The 20,182-nt window shown below is 41.4% G+C and overlaps 1 protein-coding gene across 2 annotated transcripts in view; it reads left to right on the top strand.

The window, feature by feature from the left end:
* The window catches only part of STAMBP (STAM binding protein), a 36,584-nt gene that overhangs the window by 12,202 nt on the left and 4,200 nt on the right, over positions 1 to 20,182 (top strand). For both annotated transcript variants that reach the window (XM_012807439.2, XM_023515305.1), the window contains exons 4-8: positions 5,408 to 5,483; positions 6,019 to 6,114; positions 8,038 to 8,404; positions 11,629 to 11,753; positions 12,699 to 12,836. In XM_012807439.2, coding sequence (XP_012662893.1) covers positions 5,408 to 5,483; positions 6,019 to 6,114; positions 8,038 to 8,404; positions 11,629 to 11,753; positions 12,699 to 12,836 — 802 coding nt within the window. The remainder of the gene's footprint in view (positions 1 to 5,407; positions 5,484 to 6,018; positions 6,115 to 8,037; positions 8,405 to 11,628; positions 11,754 to 12,698; positions 12,837 to 20,182) is intronic.

The following is a 20,182-nucleotide window of genomic DNA, read 5'->3' as shown; positions in this document are numbered from 1 at the left end:
AGCTGTGTGTTGTGGTGGATACCTATAGTCCAGCTACTCGAGAGTTTGAGGTTACTGTGAGCTATGACACCATAGCACTCTACCCAGGGTCAAAAAAAAACAAATAGAATACCTGACCCCATAGTAGATGCTCAGTAAATACTTGTTGAATGAATAAACGATTGCATTGTTTTCTCATTTAGGTACACCATAATGTATTATTTTGTTAAGTAATCCCCATTGATGGACACTTAGGTTTTTCTTCAGTTTTCCCTACTTTTACAAACAATGCTGTAAAGAGTAGTCTTATATGTGTATTTTTATACTATTATATGATGATCTCTAGAGTAGATTCCTAGAAGTAGAATTGTGAGTTTAAAAGATATTCATATTTTTGGCTTAGCACCTGTAGCTCAAACGCTTAAGGCGTCAGCCACATACACTAGAGCTGGCAGGTTCAAATCCAGCCCAGGCCTGCCAAACAACAATGACAACTACAACAAAAAAATAGCTGGGTGTTCTGGCAGGCACCTGTAGTCCCAGCTACTTGGTAAGAAAATCACTTAAGCCCAGAAGTTGGAGGTTGCTGTGAGCTGTGATGCCACGGCACTCTACCCAGGGTGACAGCTTGAGGCTCTGTCTCAAAAAAAAAATATATATATATATTCATATTTTGAATTTTGAATAATTGTTTCTCAGCTTTTTCCTAACCTAAGGAAAAAAGATTGTATCTTTTTACAGCAGAACTGTTTACAGTTCTGCTAACAGTGTATGAGGACTCCCATTTCCTTGCACTTTTGCCTACACCAGGTATAATCAACCTTTAAACTTATGCCAATCTGATGGATGAAAATGTTATCTCATCTTAGTTTGAATTTCTTTCATTATGAGTGAAGCTGAGTACCATTTCACATATTTATTCACCTTTTATATTTACTTTTCTGCTTATCTTTTCTTTTTCCATTGTTGTGTTAGGTTATTTTGCTTGTGTTTTTACTAACACGTCTTTTTTGCTTTAGTATATTTCTTCTCTAGGCTGCAACTAGATATAACCCCAGAAAATAGTATACATCTAGGCCACGGCTGTCCTGTGCTTAGAAAGTTCTACCCCTGGTGATAGCGTCTTCATCTCCTATTTCTTTCATGTGTTGTGTGCTTGTGAGAGAGCGAGAGAGACAGGGTCTCTGTTGCCCAGGCTAGGGTGCAGTGGCATCATCATAGCTCTTTACAACCTCAATTTCCTGGGCTCAAGTGATTCTCCTGTCTGACCCTCCAGAGTAGCTGGGATTACAGGTACACACCATCACACCTACATAATTTTTTATTTTTTATAGAGACAGTGTCTTACTATGTTGCTTAAACTGGTCTTGAACTCCTGGCCTCAAGCACTTCTTCAGTATAAGCCTTTCAAAGTTATAGGATTATAGGCATGAGCCACTGTGCATGGCATGCTAATATTTTTTTGTTTAGCACTTTATTTTTATTAAGTATTATCTCTTTAAGTGTCACAGCAACCCTATCAGGGAGTACTAGTATGTCTCTATCTATATAATTTATGTGCTATTAAAAATATATGAAGAAACCGAGGGATGATGAGATTAAATGACCTTCCCAAGGTCACACAGCTAGTAAATGGCAAAGCCAGGGATTTAAGCCCAGGCAGAGTGGCTCTAGGGCCTGCCCTGCTCACCATTGAGCTCTTTACCTCCAGTATGGGTAAGGATTATGTTGCCTGTTTTCAGGAGTCCTTTCTGCCCATATGTCTTCATTCAGAAAATTAATTACTATTGCTGAACAAGGGAAAGCTGTTCATGTCTGGGGATAACTAGATCCCATTACATGGTTCAAAATCAAAATAATGTAAAAAGATGTTTGGTAAGAAGTTTCATTCCAGCTCAGTGCCTGTGGCTCAAGCAGCTAAGGTGCCAGCCACATACACCTAAGCTGGCGGGTTCGAATCTAGCCTGGGCCTGCCAAGCAACACTGACTGCTGCAACCAAAAAATAGCCGGGCATTGTGGCGGGCACCTGTAGTCCCAGCTACTTGGGAGGTGGAGGCAGGAGATTTGCTTGAGCCCAGGAGTTGGAGGTTGCTGTGAGCTGTGCCATGGCACTTCACCAAGGGGGATAGCTTGAGGCTCTGTCTCAAAAAAAAAAAAAAAAAAAAGAAGTTTCATTCCCACTCTTATCTCATCTACTCTATTTCCCCTAACTTCTACTTTTATTAGAAGTTTGTGTATACTTCCTATTTTTTAATATACTTAATAGCAAAATAGATAAACACACAAGGTCCTTTCCAGTGCAGTGTCATTTCATTGTAACATTGATGAGAGAAAAAAAAATCAGTTCCCACCCAGGGCCACTGTGTTTAGGGTCTACAGATTCTCCACTTGTCTGTGTGGGTCTTTTGTGGGTACTCCAGCTTCTTCTCAGTGTGAGTGAGTGGGGGAGAGGATGTGATTGCACCTGCCAGGGGATGTGTTCTGCTCAGGGCTGGTTTCCACCTTGCACTCTGATCTGCCAGGATGGGCTCTGGCCACCTGAGACCCTGAATTGGAATGAGTGGGTAAATAAAGACCTTTCTTGTTTTTATTAATCTTTATAGATGTATGTACAGCTCACATTTGCTTCCGTGTTTAATATTAGTAGTGTGTTGGTCTATATTTAGAAGTTTAATGATGTTTTTGTGACCAGAAACATGCCATAGGATCTTAACTCTTGTTTATGTCAAGTAGCCTATGGTAAAATTGGCTTCATTGTATATCATTTCACTTAAAGGTATAGTTTCCAGGACCCTCTCAACACTGTTGAAGACTGTTGAAGACTTACTGCATATACTTACATATATATAACATTCCCCCTTTCTTACACATAAAGTAGCAAACCCTTTGTAACATTTCATTTTTTTCTAAGACTATTTCATTCATCAAATACTTATTGAGTGCTTTCTTGTACAAGGCACTGTGCTGCCTTTAGAGATGTATAAAGGAAGCATTAAACATAGAAATCTCTGGCCCAGGAAGTTTGTAGTATAGTTCTGTAATGACAGCATTAGCATAAGTGAACATAAAGTGTGATGTTTATATGACATGGTGCTTTCTTGGCTGATTCAGGCCTCAATACAAAGCATACTCAGCCTGCTGAAGTTAGTAAATATGTATCTAGAACATAAGAACTGTGTATTATTTATCTTAATATCTTCTTTAGTACTTTCTAGTTTGAACAAACAAATCTGTACTTATTTTAGACTTCAAGGAATATAAAGAATATATTTATTCTTCAAGAATATAGACTTCAAGGAATCTGTTGTATATCTTTTTCATGAACCCAAAGAGAAGATTTTTAGAACCATTTTGATGTTAGAATACATCTGTTCCTGAGGAGCCTTGTCAAATTGGATTGAAATGAAATTTTCATGTGCCTAATATAGAACTGAAGGAAGAGAGCTTATCTATAGAGTATTTGTTTTGGTGGGAGTCATCATCTTTTTCTCTTATTGAGGCTTCCTCCTCCATTTACTCCTACCTCATGGGAAGAAAGTGAAAAAGAGTTAGTTTATCCCAGCTACAGTACAGTATTTTAGAACTGTGGGCAAGCTACCCTCAATTTATTTGTTTTGGATCTCAGTTTCTATGTATTACAACTTAATTCTGGTAAAAGAGATCTTTGTTCAGAACCTCTCCAACAGTTCCAGACATTCCAGGAGCCATGTGGAAACAGCATAGAACAGTTAAAAGAGTAGGCTGTGGAGCTGGCCTGCTAATGTTCACATTCTGAGTCTGTCACTTTCTTGGTATGACAAGTTACTGGACTTATATTTATTTTCACTGTCCTTAATTAGAGATCATAAATGTTAGATACCTATTAATTGATTCAGTTTATTCTCCCTACTGGGATTTATAGCCAAGGACAAGAATCAAAAGAGAAATCTAGCATTTTATACTTATCTAAACACTTTTTATCAGAGATCATAATGAATACTGTATGTGTATTATGCACATGACATGCATATAATTAATTCATGTACTAAGTATTTCCGTGTTTAGTATGATACAAAGGAATTTTTTTTTTTTTTTTTTTGAGACAGAGCCTCAAGCTGTCCCCCTGGGTAGAGTGCCGTGGCATTACAGCTCACAGCAACCTCCAACTCCTGGGCTCAAGCGAGTCTCCTGCCTCTGCCTCCCAAGTAGCTGGGACCACAGGCGCCTGCCACAACGCCTGGCTATTTTTTGGTTGCAGCCGTCATTGTTGTTTGGCGTGTCCGGGCTGGGGATTTGAACCCGCCACCTTAGGTGTACGTGGCTGGCACCTTAGCCGATTGAGCTATAGGTGCCGAGCTGGAATTTTTTTTTTTTTTTTGAGACAGAATCTCACTATGTTGTCCTGGGTAGAATCCCGTGGCATCACAGCTCACAGCAACCTCAAACTCTTGGGCTTAAGTGATTCTCTTGCCTCAGCCTCCCAAGTAGCTAGGACTACAGGTACCCATCACAATGCCTGACTATTTTTTGGTTGTAGTTGTTATTGTGTTTGGCAGGCCCAGCCTGGGCTCAAACACACCACCTTTAGTGTATGTAGCTGGCACCCTAGCCACTGAGCTACAGGCAGCTAGCCAAAGGAATATTCTTTTTTGAGAAAAGATGAATTCCAAAGGAAAAAAAAGCCAGTTAAAAGTTACATAAGGACTAGAAGTAGTAACGGAACATGGCTTTCTCTCAGCCTCCTTCCTATAGTTGCCAAAATTTTTTTTTTAACCAAACTTTTCTCTAAAGAATGTTTTGTGGGACTGGGCATAGTGGCTCATGCCTATAATCCTAGCACTCTGGGAAGCTGAGGCAGGTAAAATTGCCTGAGCCTAGGAGTTCAAGACCAGCCTGAGCAAGAGTGAGACTCTATCTTCTGGGCTTGTGTGGTCCCAGCTACTCGGGAGGCTGAGGCTGGAGGAACACTTGAGCCCAAGAGTTTGAGGCTGCTGTGAGCTATGATTCCATGACACTCTACCAAGGGCAACAAAGTGAGACTCTGTCTCAAAAAATACAAAAACAAACAAAGAGAACATTTTGTGACAGAGGTTCTTTCCTTAGAAAGCCTGTCGTGTAACCACAAGAAATATATCTCTCAGGGAAGGTACATTTTTGAGCACAGGAAAGGCTTTTTATTTCTCTTGCCATCCTTTTTGTTGTAGGAATCTAATGCTTGCTGCCACAACACCTGGTTTGGAAGAAGAGGCAGGCTCTAGGGCTCTTTATAGGGATAGAGATGGGAAAAAAAGGGAACATGGACTGGCAGGTGTGCCTGTTTTCCCTCCCCTGCACCTCTGGAAACCCTTCATCCTGGTGCTGAGTGATAAGGGAGTTGCATTTCTTCATGGTCTTACAGAAATTTGGACATTTTCTTTGCATTATAATTGTTTTAATCTGTTCCCTCAGGCTTTTTATTGAGAAACTACCAAAGCACCGAGATTACAAATCTGCTGTCATTCCTGAAAAGAAAGACACAGTAAAGGTGGGTCTTCACTTTCTTTACCTCAAGATAAAATTAATAGGCCAGGCACAGTGGTTCATGCCTGTAATCCTAGCTCTCAGTGCTCTTTGAGCTCAGGAGTTCAAGATTAGCCTGAACAAGAATAAGACCCCCATCTCTACTAAAAATAGAACAATTAGTCAGGACTACAGTAGTCCCACATATAGTCCCAGCTACTTGGGAGGCTAGGGCAAGAAGATCACTTGAACCCATGAGTTTGAGATTGCTGTGAGTTACACTGATGCCACAGCACTCTAGCCTGGGCAATGGAATGAGACTCTACCTCAAAAAAAAAAAAAAAAAAGTAGTAGTCTCTGCATCTGAGCATCAAGTCCTACAATAGAAGATAAGGCCATTTCACTGGAACAGTTATGAAGTTGCACATATGTTACAATAGGTTGTATTTTAAATCGTTTTGGGAAACACTGTTGCCATCACCGACTTGACTTAAGTCTTTTTACTTTTCTGCTTACTTATCTGACCTTGTTTCTAATTCTGTTTTCTGTTTTGATCTCAGAAATTAAAGGAGATTGCATTTCCCAAGGCAGAAGAGCTGAAGGCAGAGCTGTTAAAACGATATACCAAAGAATATACAGAATATAATGAAGAAAAGGTCAGTCTATAACAGCAAAGAAAAAGGAAAAAAGATTATTTTGGTTCTTCAGCTGTGTTCTGGAATTGTAATATATTTCAGCAGGTCCTGTGATTTTAGTCAAAAGCCAGAAACTCAAAAAAGTAGAACACCAGTGGTTAGGTTGGGGATTCTAACACAGATTTAGCCTACTCATCCAAAAGGGTAACTTGAGAGACAGAAAATCTATTACCTGTCTGCTGTATCTAGAGTAAGAACCTTAAGAACAATGAAAATTCTCATTGAAGTGTAAATTTTTAGATCAGAGAATTTGAGGATTTGATTCACATTTGGTTATAATGGAAACTATAATAATTGATTTTTCAGGCTGTTTTCAAATGATTCTTAGTAGCATGAGTCACTTAAAGCATGTGGAGAAACTCCCAGAACCAGTGGCCTAATATGAATATATACTGCAAGCACTTCACCTTATTGTACAGCTGTCTGCTGGGCTCTGTTTTAGACTCTGATATTGAAAATCAGCAGAGGGGGCCTAGCTCAGCCTATAATCCTGGCACTCTGGGAGGCCGAGGTGGGGGGATTGCTTGAGCTCAGGAGTTTGAGACCACCCTGAGCAAAGTGAGATCTTATCTCTACTAAAAATAGAAAAATTAACTGGATGTTTTGGCAGGTGTCTGTAGTCCCAGCTGCTCAGGAGGCTGAGGAAAGAGGGTCAGTCTAGCCAAAGAGTTTAATGTTGCTTAAACCAAACACTAGGGCACTCTACCCAGAGCACAGATTGAGACTCTCTCTCTCTCTCTGTCTATCTCTCTCTCTCTATATATATATATCAGCAGAGAGGCGAATATATTCCTGAAGCTCTGAGTGAGTGAAAACTTTAATGAAGGAGGTTATTACATAACATTTCTTATTAGTTTAAATATCATTCTGTATTGAACAGATCACCAGAAGAATTTTGGAGGCTTCGTTCTGGGTTAAAATTAAGTAGAAGAAAAAAAAGTAGGAGGCTGAGGTGGGAGGATCACCTGAGGCTAGGAGTTTCGGACCAGCCTGGGCAACACAGTGAGACTTCATCTCTAAAAAATAAAAAATAAGTAGTTTGGAGGTGGCAGCATCCACCTGCTGCAGTGAGCTATGATTGTGCCCCTGCACTCCAGCCTGGGTGACAGAGCAAGACCCCATGTCAAAAAAAAAAAAAAAAATTCGCTAGAGACTCCCAGCATATCAGATATAAATTTGTTTATGTCTTGGAGACAGAATCTTACTCTGTCACCCTAGGTACAGTGCCATGGCATCATAGCTCACAGCAACCTCAAATTCTTGGGCTCAAGCAATCCTCTTGCCTCAGCCTCCCAAGCAGCTGGGACTATAGGCACCCCCAGGATGCCAGCTAATTTTTTTATTTTTAGTAGAGATGAGGGTCTCACTCTTGCTCAGGATGGTCTCGAACTCTTAAGCTCAAGCAATCTACCTGCCTTGGCCTCCCAGAGTGTTAGGATTACAGGTGTGAGTCACCACACCCGGCCTTCAGTTATAAATTGGGATTTGGTTCTATCTTATAGTCTTAATTGTGATACAGAATATACAGATGGCACAATTAGAGAATAAAACTGTGTAATGCAGGTGGTGGAATACAGATAATAAGTTGTATCGAGATTTCAGCAAAGAAGAAAATGTGTGAAGTAGAGTCATTGAGAGGAAGGGTACTAAGAGGATTGGGACTGTAACTGTCCTAGAAAATAGGTATACAGTGGCCAGATAGGAAGTGGGGGAGGTGAGTATATTCCATGAGTATAAAGTACTGAGGGAAGTATGAATTTTGAGCTAGAAAATCATGCCAGAGCAGATGTAACTCTCCTTGCTAGCTAAAAACCTTTGTTCTCCTGAGGTGTGAAGGCATCTGAGGGGTGAAGTGTTAGCCTAAATCCTTTTCTTTCTTTGTAGAAGAAGGAAGCAGAGGAATTTGCCCGGAATATGGCTATCCAGCAGGAGCTGGAGAAGGAAAGACAGAGGATAGCACAACAGAAGCAGCAACAATTAGAACAGGAACAGTTCCATGCCTTTGAGGAGATGATCCGGAACCAGGAGCTAGAAAAAGAACGACTGAAAATTGTGCAGGAGTTTGGGAAAGTGGACCCTGGCCTAGGTGGCCCGTTGGTGCCTGACTTGGAAAAGCCCGCTTTAGATGTGTTTCCCACCTCCCCTATCTCATCCACACAGCCTGCAGACTGTAACACAACTGTAAGGCCAGCTAAGCCTCCTCTGGTGGATAGGTCCTTGAAACCTGGAGCACTGAGCAACTCAGAAAGTAGTGAGTACATTTCCTGATGTTCTCTTCCTTCTCCACTGCAGCCAAATACAGTTTCATTTTGTGGCAGTCAGCCCAAGAGAACCACCATGATACCATTAAAAGGCTTTAGACACTGAAACTCATTTGATAAGTGTTGCCATATTGTGTCTTGTCACACTGTTTATAATAAAAAAGTGGTCTTTGTTTAAACCACATGATTTACGTGAGGCCAGGTCAGTTTTCTGAAAAGTTAATACTATCCTTGAAAGTCAGACTCTGAACCTTTTTTTTTTTTTTTTTTTTTTTTGAGACAGAATCTCACTCTGTTGCTCTAAGCTAGAGTGCCATGGTGTCAGCCTAGCTCATGGCAACCTCAAACTCCTGGGTTCAAGCTATCCTGCCTCAGCCTCCTGAGTGGCTGGGACTACAGGTGCCAGCCACACACCTGGCTAGAGACAGGACCTCACTCTTGGTCAAGCTGGTCTTGAACTCCTGAGTTCAAGGGATCTTCCCACCTTGGCCTTCCAGAGTGCTAGGATTACAGGTGTGAGCCATCACCTTGGCCTAGACTCTCAACTTTTAAGGGTTATACAGAGATTTAAAATGTTCAGTAAATTAGAGAAGCCTTTTGTAAAATTAAATTTAAAATTTATAATACCCACTGCGCAATTCAACAGCTAACTTTTTTTTTTTTTTGAGACAGAGTTTAACATTGTCACCCTCAATGGAGAGCTGTGGAATCATAGCTCACAGCAACCTCAAATTCTTGGACTTAAGTGATTCTCTTACCTCAGCCTTCCGAGTAGCTATTGGTGGTCCAACACCCAGCTATTTTTAGAGACTGGGTTTCACTTTGGGGCAGGCTGGTCTCAAACTCTTGAATTTAAGCAATCCACCCACCTCAGCCTCCCAGAATGCTAGGGTTATACGTGTGAGCCACCATGCCTGGCCAGCTTGTTAATAGTTTTAAAGCTATTAAAACTTATTTCCTCTCACCAACAATTGGCAATCTGAGAAGATAATAATAGGGGTAAATGATGAGTATATGTTGATCATTAGAATAAATATTTGAGGTTAGGAGTCAACTTTTAAATAGTTATTTAAAGAAGTCAGCCTTGCTGAAGGATTTGTTTAAAAGCACAATGTAAGGCCAGGCACAGTGGCTGATGCCTGTAACACTAGCACTTTGGGAGACCAAGGTGGGAGGATGGCTTAAGGCCAGGAGTTTGAGACTAGCCTGAGCAAGAACAAGACCCTATCTCTACAAAAACTACAAAAAAATAGAAAAATTAGCTAGATGTGGTGGCAGGTGCTTACAGTCCCAGGTGCCTGGGAGGGTGAGCAGGAGGATCACTAGAGACCATGAATTGGAGGTTACACTGAGTTATGATCATGCCATTGCACTCTAGCCCCTGTGACAGAGTGAGACCCTGTCTGGGAATATAAAAAGCACAATGTGAGAATGGGTAACAGGTTTGAATCCAGCCCCAGGCCCGCCAAACAACAGTGATGGCTGCAACCAAGAAATAGCCAGGTGTTGTGGCGGGCACCTGCTGTGGGACTCCAACTACTTGGGAGGCGGAGGCAGGAGAATCTCTTGAGCCCAGGAATTGGAGGTTGCTGTGAGCTGTGATGACACAGCACCCTACCCAGGGTGACAGCTTGAGGCTCTGTCTCAAAAAAAAGAAGGGCTGGACTCTAAAACCTGGCCTTGGGGCTTATCTCCCCACTACTATTGCTTCATACATAATCTATGAATCTGGGCTATAATGTTCCCAGAACACGCCTAGACTATCTTACTCTAAGAGATTTGTTAACGTTTGCCTTCTACCTAGAATCTCTTTTTCTCTGTTTCTGCTTCCACTGTTTTGTTTTGGTTTTTTTGAAGTTTTTCCAGTTTTCTCTCCCTTCAGTCAAATTGATTCTGTTCTCCTTTCAAACTCTTAGAGCTTTTTCAATCGCTAGTGCAATTTAGATCATTCACCTGATAGTGTAGTCATTCGTCAATAACTAGATTTTAACTTCTTGCAGGTTACGGGTTGAGTCTTGTTCATGTTTGTGTTCCCTGTGGGCTGAGTGCAGAGTCACTTGGTATGCACTTGGTGAATGATTATTGAATTGAAAGGAAAGGACTGTGCCAAACCTAATTCATAATCCTTATACTGTCATCAGACTGTCATGTGACTGCGGTCTGACTTTGTTACCTCTCCAGCTATTCAGATCTTGTTGAATGTGCTGAAGCAGAACATCTCTTTTTACTTTCTTTATTTTAATATGAAAATCTGGCTGTGAAAGATGCTTCCTAACTTTAGCATGCTGGCTCTCTCACAGGGTTTCTCCATGGTGTGCCAGAACTGGGTCTATTTTTGGCATCCTGAAGCAGAGTTGATGAGCTGCTTCGTTCATGCCTTTTTTGGGGGACTAGACTATATTTTGTTGTTATGTTCTGGCTTGGCATTTTAACTTTCTTCTAGAATTCTAAGTTAAGAAATAAATAACTTCCCAAATTTTCTGTTATGAAAAATATATCTTAGTGTATTTCTTTGAAAGTCATACTCTCTGATATTCTTATCTGAGATAAAAAAGAGATTTAAAATTAAAATAAAAGTTTAGATGAATGGGGGGTGTCTTTAATTTACTTTCTGCTACTATAACAGAATATTTAAATGATTTATAATGAATAGGAATTTATTTGGCTTATGGTTCTAGAGACTAGGACGTCCAAGATTTAGGGGCCCTTTGATGAAAGCCTTCTTGCTATGTCATCCTATGGTGGAAGGGCAGATAAGCAAAGAAAAAGAGCCCTCATGACCCAGTCACCTTTTAAAGTTCTGCCTCTCCAACACTTTTGCATTAGGGATTACGTTTCCAACACATGAACCTTGGGGACACACTCAGATCATGGCAGGGAGATTATCTTTTTAATCTCTTATAGTAGATTTTGACAGAACATTCTAGAATATCTCAGGAACTTTGTTAAAGTAGTAGTTTGTCCTTCTTTAACTTGAATGACTAAAACTTACTCTTCTTTTCTTAATGTGTTCCCATCAGCTGCAGCCAAAGGTTGGCGAAGAGACTTTACAACCCTTTTTTTGGTGCTAAATCAGGATAAAATCTACACTAACTGCCTGAAGTTGAGGGAATCCCAGTGGTTTAGCATGGCTCTCCCAGACCTGCCACCTGTGAGGTCTGCTTGGGGAAGCTTAGCCCAGCGGCCTCAGACTTTCGCCTTTTCTCCATTACAGTTCCTACCATAGATGGATTACGCCATGTGGTGGTGCCTGGGAGGCTGTGCCCACAGTTTCTCCAGTTAGCCAGTGCCAACACTGCCCGGGGAGTAGAGACATGTGGAATTCTCTGTGGAAAACTGGTAAAGAAAACAAATTCTTCCTTTAGCTGAGACTGTTTCTCCCCTACTTGGCCTCCTATAGCTCTGAGAAGATATCCAGAGTCACTTACCCTTTGTGCTGATCCCTCTGCTGAGGGAACCATGGACCACATAATGTAGTGTCACTTTGAATTTGGTGACCCTGTGTTTGATTTTCAGAGTCCCTTGAATTGAACTGATTATCTTAATGCTAGTAGTAAGAAATACCTAATTTTAAACTTAGTGGAACGATCTAGTCATTCTCTATATATCATTTTTTGAGCATCTACTTTGTGGTAGGACCTGGGAACATAAAATATGTAAAACACATAATTGTCCTCTAAAAGTGCCCAGTCACTTTGCAGAGATGGGAGACATATACCAAAAGATAAATAGCATGCTGAATAGTATGTATAATATGAACACTAGAAATTTTGAAGAAGGAAATGAATGAATGAATAAATGAATGAAGTAGAATGGACTGCTGAATGAATAAATGAATGAAGTAGAATGGACTGCTGAATGAATAAATGAATGAAGTAGAATGGACTGAACCTAAACCTTAGCACTTAAGAGTGCTAAGAGAAGCACTTAAGGAGTCAGTGAAAGGGAAACTACTTTAGGCATGAGCAGAGGAAGAGAAATGGTACTCTACACAGAGCTTCTAAAGAACTATGAATAGCCCTGTTTGGCTACAGCAGGAAATTCCCACAGGGATGTGGTGTTTGCCTGGGTTGTGGAGTTGTGGGGTTGGACTCTCTCTCTTTACAGAAGACCCCAGGCAGTGTGCATGAGCAGTGAAGGTTGTGAACCTCTGAGATGAGGGACTCCTGCTGGGTGGGAAGGAAGGACCTTCACTTGTATAGAGGTTCAACTTCCCACTGTTGTGACACACCAGGGTTGCATGAGTATCAGGGAATTGTGACAAGCTGTTTTCTCCTTTGACAGATGAGAAACGAATTTACCATCACCCATGTTCTCATCCCTAAGCAAAGTGCTGGATCTGACTACTGTAACACAGAGAATGAAGAAGAACTTTTCCTCATACAGGATCAGCAGAGTCTCATCACTTTGGGCTGGATTCATGTAAGCAATTCTGGGCTTTTTGAGGGTTAGTTTTTTCTTCTTTCATAGTCATGTAAACACACTGCTCATTTCTTTCTTTCTTTTTATTTATTTTTTTTGTGTGTGAATTTTTCCCTTTTTAGAGATGTGATCTTGTTCTATTGCACAAGCTAGAGTGCAGTAGCATAACCACAGCTCATTGCAACCTTGAATCCTGGACTTAAGCAATCTTCTTTTCTCAGCCTTCCAAGTCGCTGGGACTCTGAGTGCATGCCACCATACCCAGCTAATTTTTTTAAAAACTTTTGTAGAGACAGGATCTCACTATATTGCTGGGCTGGTCTCAAACTCCTGGCTTCAAGCATTCCTCCTGCTCTGATCTCCCAAGGTGCTGAGATTACAGGTGTGAGCCACTGTACCAGGTGATTTTAAATGCTCCAAGGAAGTTAATGTTTGGATTTGGTCTTTCTTAAAGTAGTGTATACCTTTATATGAGCCTCAGAAGGCTTCCAATATACATGACTTTTAGGTGTTTGCATATCTTGTACAGTCTTTTGGCAATGTTTAGGTATAATATAATTCCTTCCCTAAAGATAATTTCTTAATTTTTCTTTCTATTCCTTTTTAATGCCTCACTATTACAGATGAAGCTGCTTTTCATGGTGTGTGACAGAGTTTCAAATACATTGGCTTATTTCTGGATTTAGGAAAATTATACATACTTACATGCCAGAATTTGGGAAATACTGACCTGAGAGTCAATCCCATGTGCCTCTGTCCTTTCTCTTATTAAATTACATTAATACTGACTGTTTTACTATAGATGAGGGAGAGAAAACTTATTCTTTATGTGCCAAGGGATACAAATTTGAGTAAGTTATGGTTTTAGCCTCATAAAGGAGATTAAACAAATATACAGTAACTTCCCATGAGGCACAATATGCCAAGGGCCTCAAAAGGTACCAACAGGGCACTATGAAATTCAGAAGAAAGAGAGATCATACCTGCTATGATTTAGTAGAATTTTTTTTCTTACTGTTGGGGATTTGTTGAGGATATGGTTTAGTAAATTTTTTGACAAACCAGACCAATGTAGAGTTCCATAGGGGAAGGACAGCATAGGGAATAGGCAGACTTTGTTTCTGGAGCTATTAAGTGGTCCAGTTTGCTGAGATTTATGGTTCATACCAGGAAATAGTGGTAGATACATCTTAATGTGATACATTCAAGTCATTTTCTGGAGGGTTTAGGGTAGATAGGTAGAATGGTTATGTTTTGGGTTTTTTTGTTGTTTTTTTTTTTTTTTTGTAGTTTTTGGCCAGGACTGGGTTTGAAACTGCCACCTCCGGCATATAGGGCCAGCACCCTACTCCTTTGAGCCACAGGCGCCACCCAAAATGCTTTTTTTTTTTGAGACAGAATCTTGTGCCATCATAGTGACTGGAGTACAATGACATCATCATAGCTCACTACAACCTCAAACTCCTGGGCTCAAGCGATCCTCCTGCTTCAGCCTCCCCAATATCAGGGACTACAGTACACGCTACCGCATCTGTGTAGTTTTTTTGTCTGCAGTAGAGACAGGATCTCACTCTTACTCAGGCTGGTCTCAAACTCCTAACCTCAAGTGATTCTCCCACCTTGGCCTCCCAGAGGCCATGCTAGGATTATAGACATGAGCCACCATACCTAGCTTGGTTATCTTTTTAGTTAAATGGAGAATTCTTAAAGGTTTCTACACAAAGCAATGATGTGATTAAAATCATACATTAGAAATTTTTTTTTTTTTGAGACAGTGTCTCACTATGTCACCCTGGGTAGAGTGCCATGGCATCACAGTTCACAGCAACTTCAAACTCTTGAGCGATTCTCTTGTCCCAAGTAGCTGGGACTACAGGTGTCTGCCACAAATGCCCAGCTGTTTTTGGTTGCAGTTGTCATTGTTGTTTTAGCTGGCCTGGGCCAGGTTTGAACCCGCCAGCCTCGGTGTATGTGGCCGGCACTCTACCCACTGAACTACAGGCGCTGCCCATACATTAGAAATTTTAACATAAAGGTAGGTTTAAGGCAGGTTGTGGCAGAGAGAGTTTGACATATCAAATAGTCAATATTAATGTAATTTAATGAGAGAAGGGACAGAAGGCACATGGGACTGTCTCTTAGGTCAGTGTTTCCCATCATCAGCTATGATGATGCCACTGTATAATCTATAATAATAATGTTGATGAGCTTGGATGATGGCAGTGTGTTAGGGAGAAAGGAGATGAATGTAGGATTTCAGAGAATTTAGAGAATGAGTAATAGAGAATGACTAAAAGTCAATGATGACTCAGAGATTAGGGGTCTAGCAGTGATCATCTCAGAAGCAGAAGTAAGCAATCCAGGAGGAAGACTTCTCTGAAAGTGAGGTTCAGTTCTGAGAATGTTGAATTTCAGATTATGGTGAGACATCACATCTTTAGAGGGAGTTATAAGACAGTTGGAACTGTGAAGCTAGAACTTGGGAGCAAAGTGAAAGCAGGAGATAGGAATCTGGAAGAGAGCCTACCTTGGAAGCCTTAGAAGTACGGGGAAGTTTGAAAGCAAGAAGAGACTCACAAGCAACATGGGGGACAGGTTACCTAGGGAAACATTGAAAATAGTCAATGATGAACCAAAAGATATATGAAAAAGGTGAGGGTAGTAGCAAGGCACAGAAGCCACAGGAGGGGGACTGCTTTAAGAAAGAATTCTAGGATGTTAATGATATCACATGGTATAGAGAGCTCCAGAATGGTGAGGAATTGGATTAGCCAGTTGGATTTAATGAGGTTATTGAGGCCCTTAAGACAGTGGGTTTTAGGCAGTGGTGGGAGTAGAGTAGAAGGGTCTAAGACAGGCGTCCTAAAACTACGGCCCGCGGGCCACATGCAGCCCACCTAGGACATTTATCCGGCCCGCCAGGTGTTTTTGCCACTGCTGCCTGTCCTGCTTAGCAGCCAACTTGTCCCAGAGCCCACAGTCCAGCCCTCCAACGGTGTGAGGGACAGTGAACTGGCCCCCTGTTTAAAAAGCTTGAGGACCCCTGGTTTAAAAAGTCACGAGGACTGAGGCTGTGGTGATAGTGATGTGTACATTGCCATTCTGAAGAGCTTGTAGTGGTGTCCAACCTTTTTTGTTTCCTGCTGCACATTAGAAAAAGAGTTGTTTGGGGCCATGTATTAAATACACAAACACTAACAAAAACTTACACACAAAAAAAAGTCCATATGATTTTTGCGATATTCAGCACCACAGAAAAGCAACATATATTTGTGTCTTGCCTCTTTTCTTAACATTTTCACGGTTTATCCACATTCTTACGTGGATCTGTACATATTTCTATGACCAGTGAACTAGTGGAAAAGATGTAAATGCATAAGAGAGACATACAAGTAATGTAGTGATAGGGAAATACTGAATCAAAAATACAAAAAAGAAATTTGTCTTAATACGAACAGAAAAACACCTGTTCCTCTGAGACAGGCTGGAAGGAAGTGAGAGGACAAGACAGAGAGATTTTTGAAATGAATTTGAAGAGAGTGAGTGAAATTTTAGACAGTCTTCATTTCAGTAAGGTTGAAGTCTAGGTCTGCTTTCAGGAGGGAGACAAAGGTGGATTTAGAAAATAGAAGAGATGGGAGAAAGTTTGAAATAATTACTGTTTAGACTTCAAGTAGAACTTAGCCACAAGTAAATAAAAGAATTTCTAGGTTTCAACAATGGCCCAGCTACAAAACAGATCTAAAGCCTAAATGGATAATAGTTTAGCTTTTTTTCCCCCAATGATATTTCTGCACCAGTCCTTCCTAATTTGGGTTTACAAACAAATAAACAAAAAGCAGACTATGTTAGTTTAAATCTTAAAATTGGCAACAAGAGAATGTAAAAGATCAATTCTTCCTTTTTGCACTTTGCCAACTATAAATCAGATTCCCTGGTCAGAAACTTCGTATGATCATAGATTGGTCACCAAATTTTATCTAACCCCCTATCCAGTGTTCAAGCACTTCTCTTCTTGTTTCAACCCTATCTTAGACCTCATCACCTTACTATGTGGCCATTCTGCTACTGCCCAGGTGCCCAGGCAGCCTCAACATTCACTCTTACTCATTCTTGTTCCTTGGACATGTTTTCTCTTCCTAAAAGTGCCTTCCTATATTCCCTAGCAGAGTGGACACAATAAACATAATTATCCATCAAGAAACTCAACTATGAGGCTGGGTGCAATGGCTCACACCTGTGATCATAGCACTCGGGGAGGCCAAGGCAGGTGGATTGCTTGAGCTCAGGAGTTCAAGGCCAGCCTGAGCAAGTGTGAGACCCTGTCTCCACTAAAAATAGAAAAAGTAGCCAGGCGTGGTTGTGCACACCTGTAGCCCCAGCTACTTGGGAAGCTGAGGGAAGAGGATTGCTCAAGCCCAAGTTTAATAGTTGTTTATTGTACCCCTGCTATGTATCTCTTTATTATCTTTCTAGCTACCCGACTTTAGATTGTAGGTCTAGATTGGCTTGTGTAGGCCTTGTGTGCTCCCAGTTATTATAGAATCCTGGGTTCTCATCATAGGTTGAGAGATGTTGGCATAGGTTGTTGCTCTCCAGCAGTCTATATTATCATCAGGTAGAGGTTTTTTTTTCCCCTGATGGCCTTTGAAGTTCTTAGATGGCCATGAGGATGCATGTGTGGACTTAGCTAATAGGTCTCTACCCTGAAGACTTTATTCACAGTGAGCTCATCATGGCATTCTATGGAGTGGTGCTTCTCAGATGAGGCTACACAGAAGAATCGTTTAGTGAGCTTTAAAGAAAAATGCTTCATCTTGTGGGATATTTCCAAGGTTGGGCACAGGAGTCTGGGCTTTTAACAAGCTTCTCAAGAGATTTGTGCTTTTAGACAGCAGGTTTGAAAACACTGGACAATTTCACATGTTGATTTTTTCTGTTTTTCTGTCAGTGGAGGTCAGTGGTCTATTTAAGTCATATTCAATCTTTCTTTTTCCATTTTTATTACCTAAGAACATACCTCCTCTAAGATGAACATAAATCATCTTAGTTCGTCTAATTGTTTGTTTTGTATACAAAACATGTGCTTAAAACATAAATTATTGCAAACACATGAAATAAACAGAAATATTTAAATAGTGCTTTAACTGACTACTTCAAGTTTCAACATCTTATACCACTTCCAAACGGGACAGCCTCCTTTGCAGGAGTTAACCTCCCATTGAAATCCAAGTGATCCCCTACCTCCCATATCTTCTTTGGATTATGCTTTAGCTAGAACAACTTTTGCCTATAAAGTCTCAGACTTATGCTTGACCTTTTAATGCCTCTGCCGGGAAGAAAAATCATTCATCTAATTGTCGTTTACTGAGTCCTTGGCATGCGCCATCTGTTCCAGAACGAGTGACTTGTCTATCATGTGGAAGGAGCGTTGATGATAATTAGAAATTATGTGTCTTGAGGGCAGCACCTGTGGCTCAGTGGGTAGGGCGCTGACCCCATATACCTAGGGTAGCAGGTTCAAACCCCGCCCTGGCCAAACTGCAACACCAACAAAAAATAGCCTGGCATTATGGCAGGTGCCTGAAATCCCAGCTACGTGGGAGGCTGAGGTAAGAGAATCGCCTAAGTCCAGGAGTTGGAAGTTGCTGTGAGCTGTATCACCACAGTACTCTACGTAGGGCAACATAGTAAGACTGTCTCAAAAAAAAAAGAAAGAAAGAAATTATGTTTCTTGAATAACCAAAGCCTGAGTCATCCACGGAGATACTCACACTTCTTCAAGAAAATGAAAAGGAAAAATTCTTGGAGTTGCGAGGGCCATTCTTATGACATTTATTCAGTTGTTGAAGACACCCACCTACTTTGTCTACTGACTCCCCTCTTGTCTCCAGCTGGAAAGAACTAGATACACTTGTTGGACATCTCACCTGGGACACAAATCTTCCTGCCTACAGCACCCAAGACACAGGGATGTTCTGATCTTCAGACTTGGAGCTCCCATACTACAGTTCCACAGTGGAGGTCTCTTTTCCCACGTCCATACCTCCAGTGCCTGACTGCCAGGCTTTTCTTCTGTCTCCAGTCTTAAGATGCAGCTCCTCACCCATCTCCACGCACCCACCATCACTAACACTGATTTCCTTACATGACTCCACTCACCACAGCTGATAAGCCTGGCTGAATATCTATTATGCACTTGATGCAGGCCCCCATTGCCACCAGTCCCCATGCCCCACAAGACCCTCCACACTAGTCTCCTGGCCCACACACACGAACCCCAGGGAAAACTTTTGCTTGACACCTGGAACCGGGACCTTGATTTCCTTTTAAGAGGTCAAAACTCATTTAACTGGAATATGGCACAATGTCAAATTCTTCTGTCTTGTTTATTCTAACCATAGAATTCAATTTTTCTCCCACCCTGCAGTGATCTTCAAGCTTCAGCACAGTAGAGCAGTATCTTTCCCCCAGGTGGAAGGTTTGAGCTCTGCCCTCAAGCCCTCTTTATCCCCCACGAGTTTAATAACCCAATGCCTTGATCCTCCTTTCCCCCAGGCTCTGCAGCCTATAGCCCTCCATCCAACAAGGAATTCCAGAGCCCATCAGGCATGCTAAACTTTAAGGACCAGTGGGAACAGAGATCCCATTTTGAATACCACAGATTGAAAGACTGTTCTCTTCCTTGTGTTCACTCCCCTCTTTTTGTCTGCCCATCCCCTCCCATCCCTAGTAAGTGTTCAGGCTGCCTGGCATCATCCACTGCCTTCCAACAGGGGAAGCCAAAAAGTATTTCAACACAACCTTGTCCTCTGAGACCGCTGTTCCTGAGTGAATTAAATGAAATATGCTGGGTTATTTTGTATGTTGTCTGTAACTGTGAGCTTGGATGGCATGCTCTTCCCTGGGCTTAGCATTGTGTTGCTTTCTGTTAGACAGAGATCACCCTATCCAGCATGCCCTCTAAGGAATCCCAGAATCATGATTCTGCACAACGTATGTGAGGACATCTCTAATACGTGCAACTGCCTAGGAATTGAAGTGGGGAGGTCTCCCTCACCCCTCTTGGGACATCTCCCCACCACTGCTCTCCAAAAACATCTCATCCTATTTAGCGGTTATTCTGCTGGGGCTGCTTTGACCTAAGTTATTCTTTTAGTCACTTGTCCCCTTCCCCTTTCTCATTGTATCCCTCACCACAGAGAATTCTTCTAACTTTGTTTATTCTCCTCATTTCTTTTTCTTTTTTTTTTTTTGAGACAGAACCTCAAGCTGTCCCCCTGGGTAGAGTGCTGTGGCATCACAGCTCACAGCAACCTCCAACTCCTGGGCTAAAGTGAGTCTCC

Source organism: Otolemur garnettii, unplaced genomic scaffold (genome assembly GCF_000181295.1).
Source record: "Otolemur garnettii isolate 467f Iridium unplaced genomic scaffold, OtoGar3 scaffold00068, whole genome shotgun sequence".
NCBI lineage: Eukaryota > Metazoa > Chordata > Mammalia > Primates > Galagidae > Otolemur > Otolemur garnettii.
The sequence above is the reverse complement of the archived record's forward strand: the minus strand, read 5'-3'. Positions and strand labels throughout refer to the sequence as shown.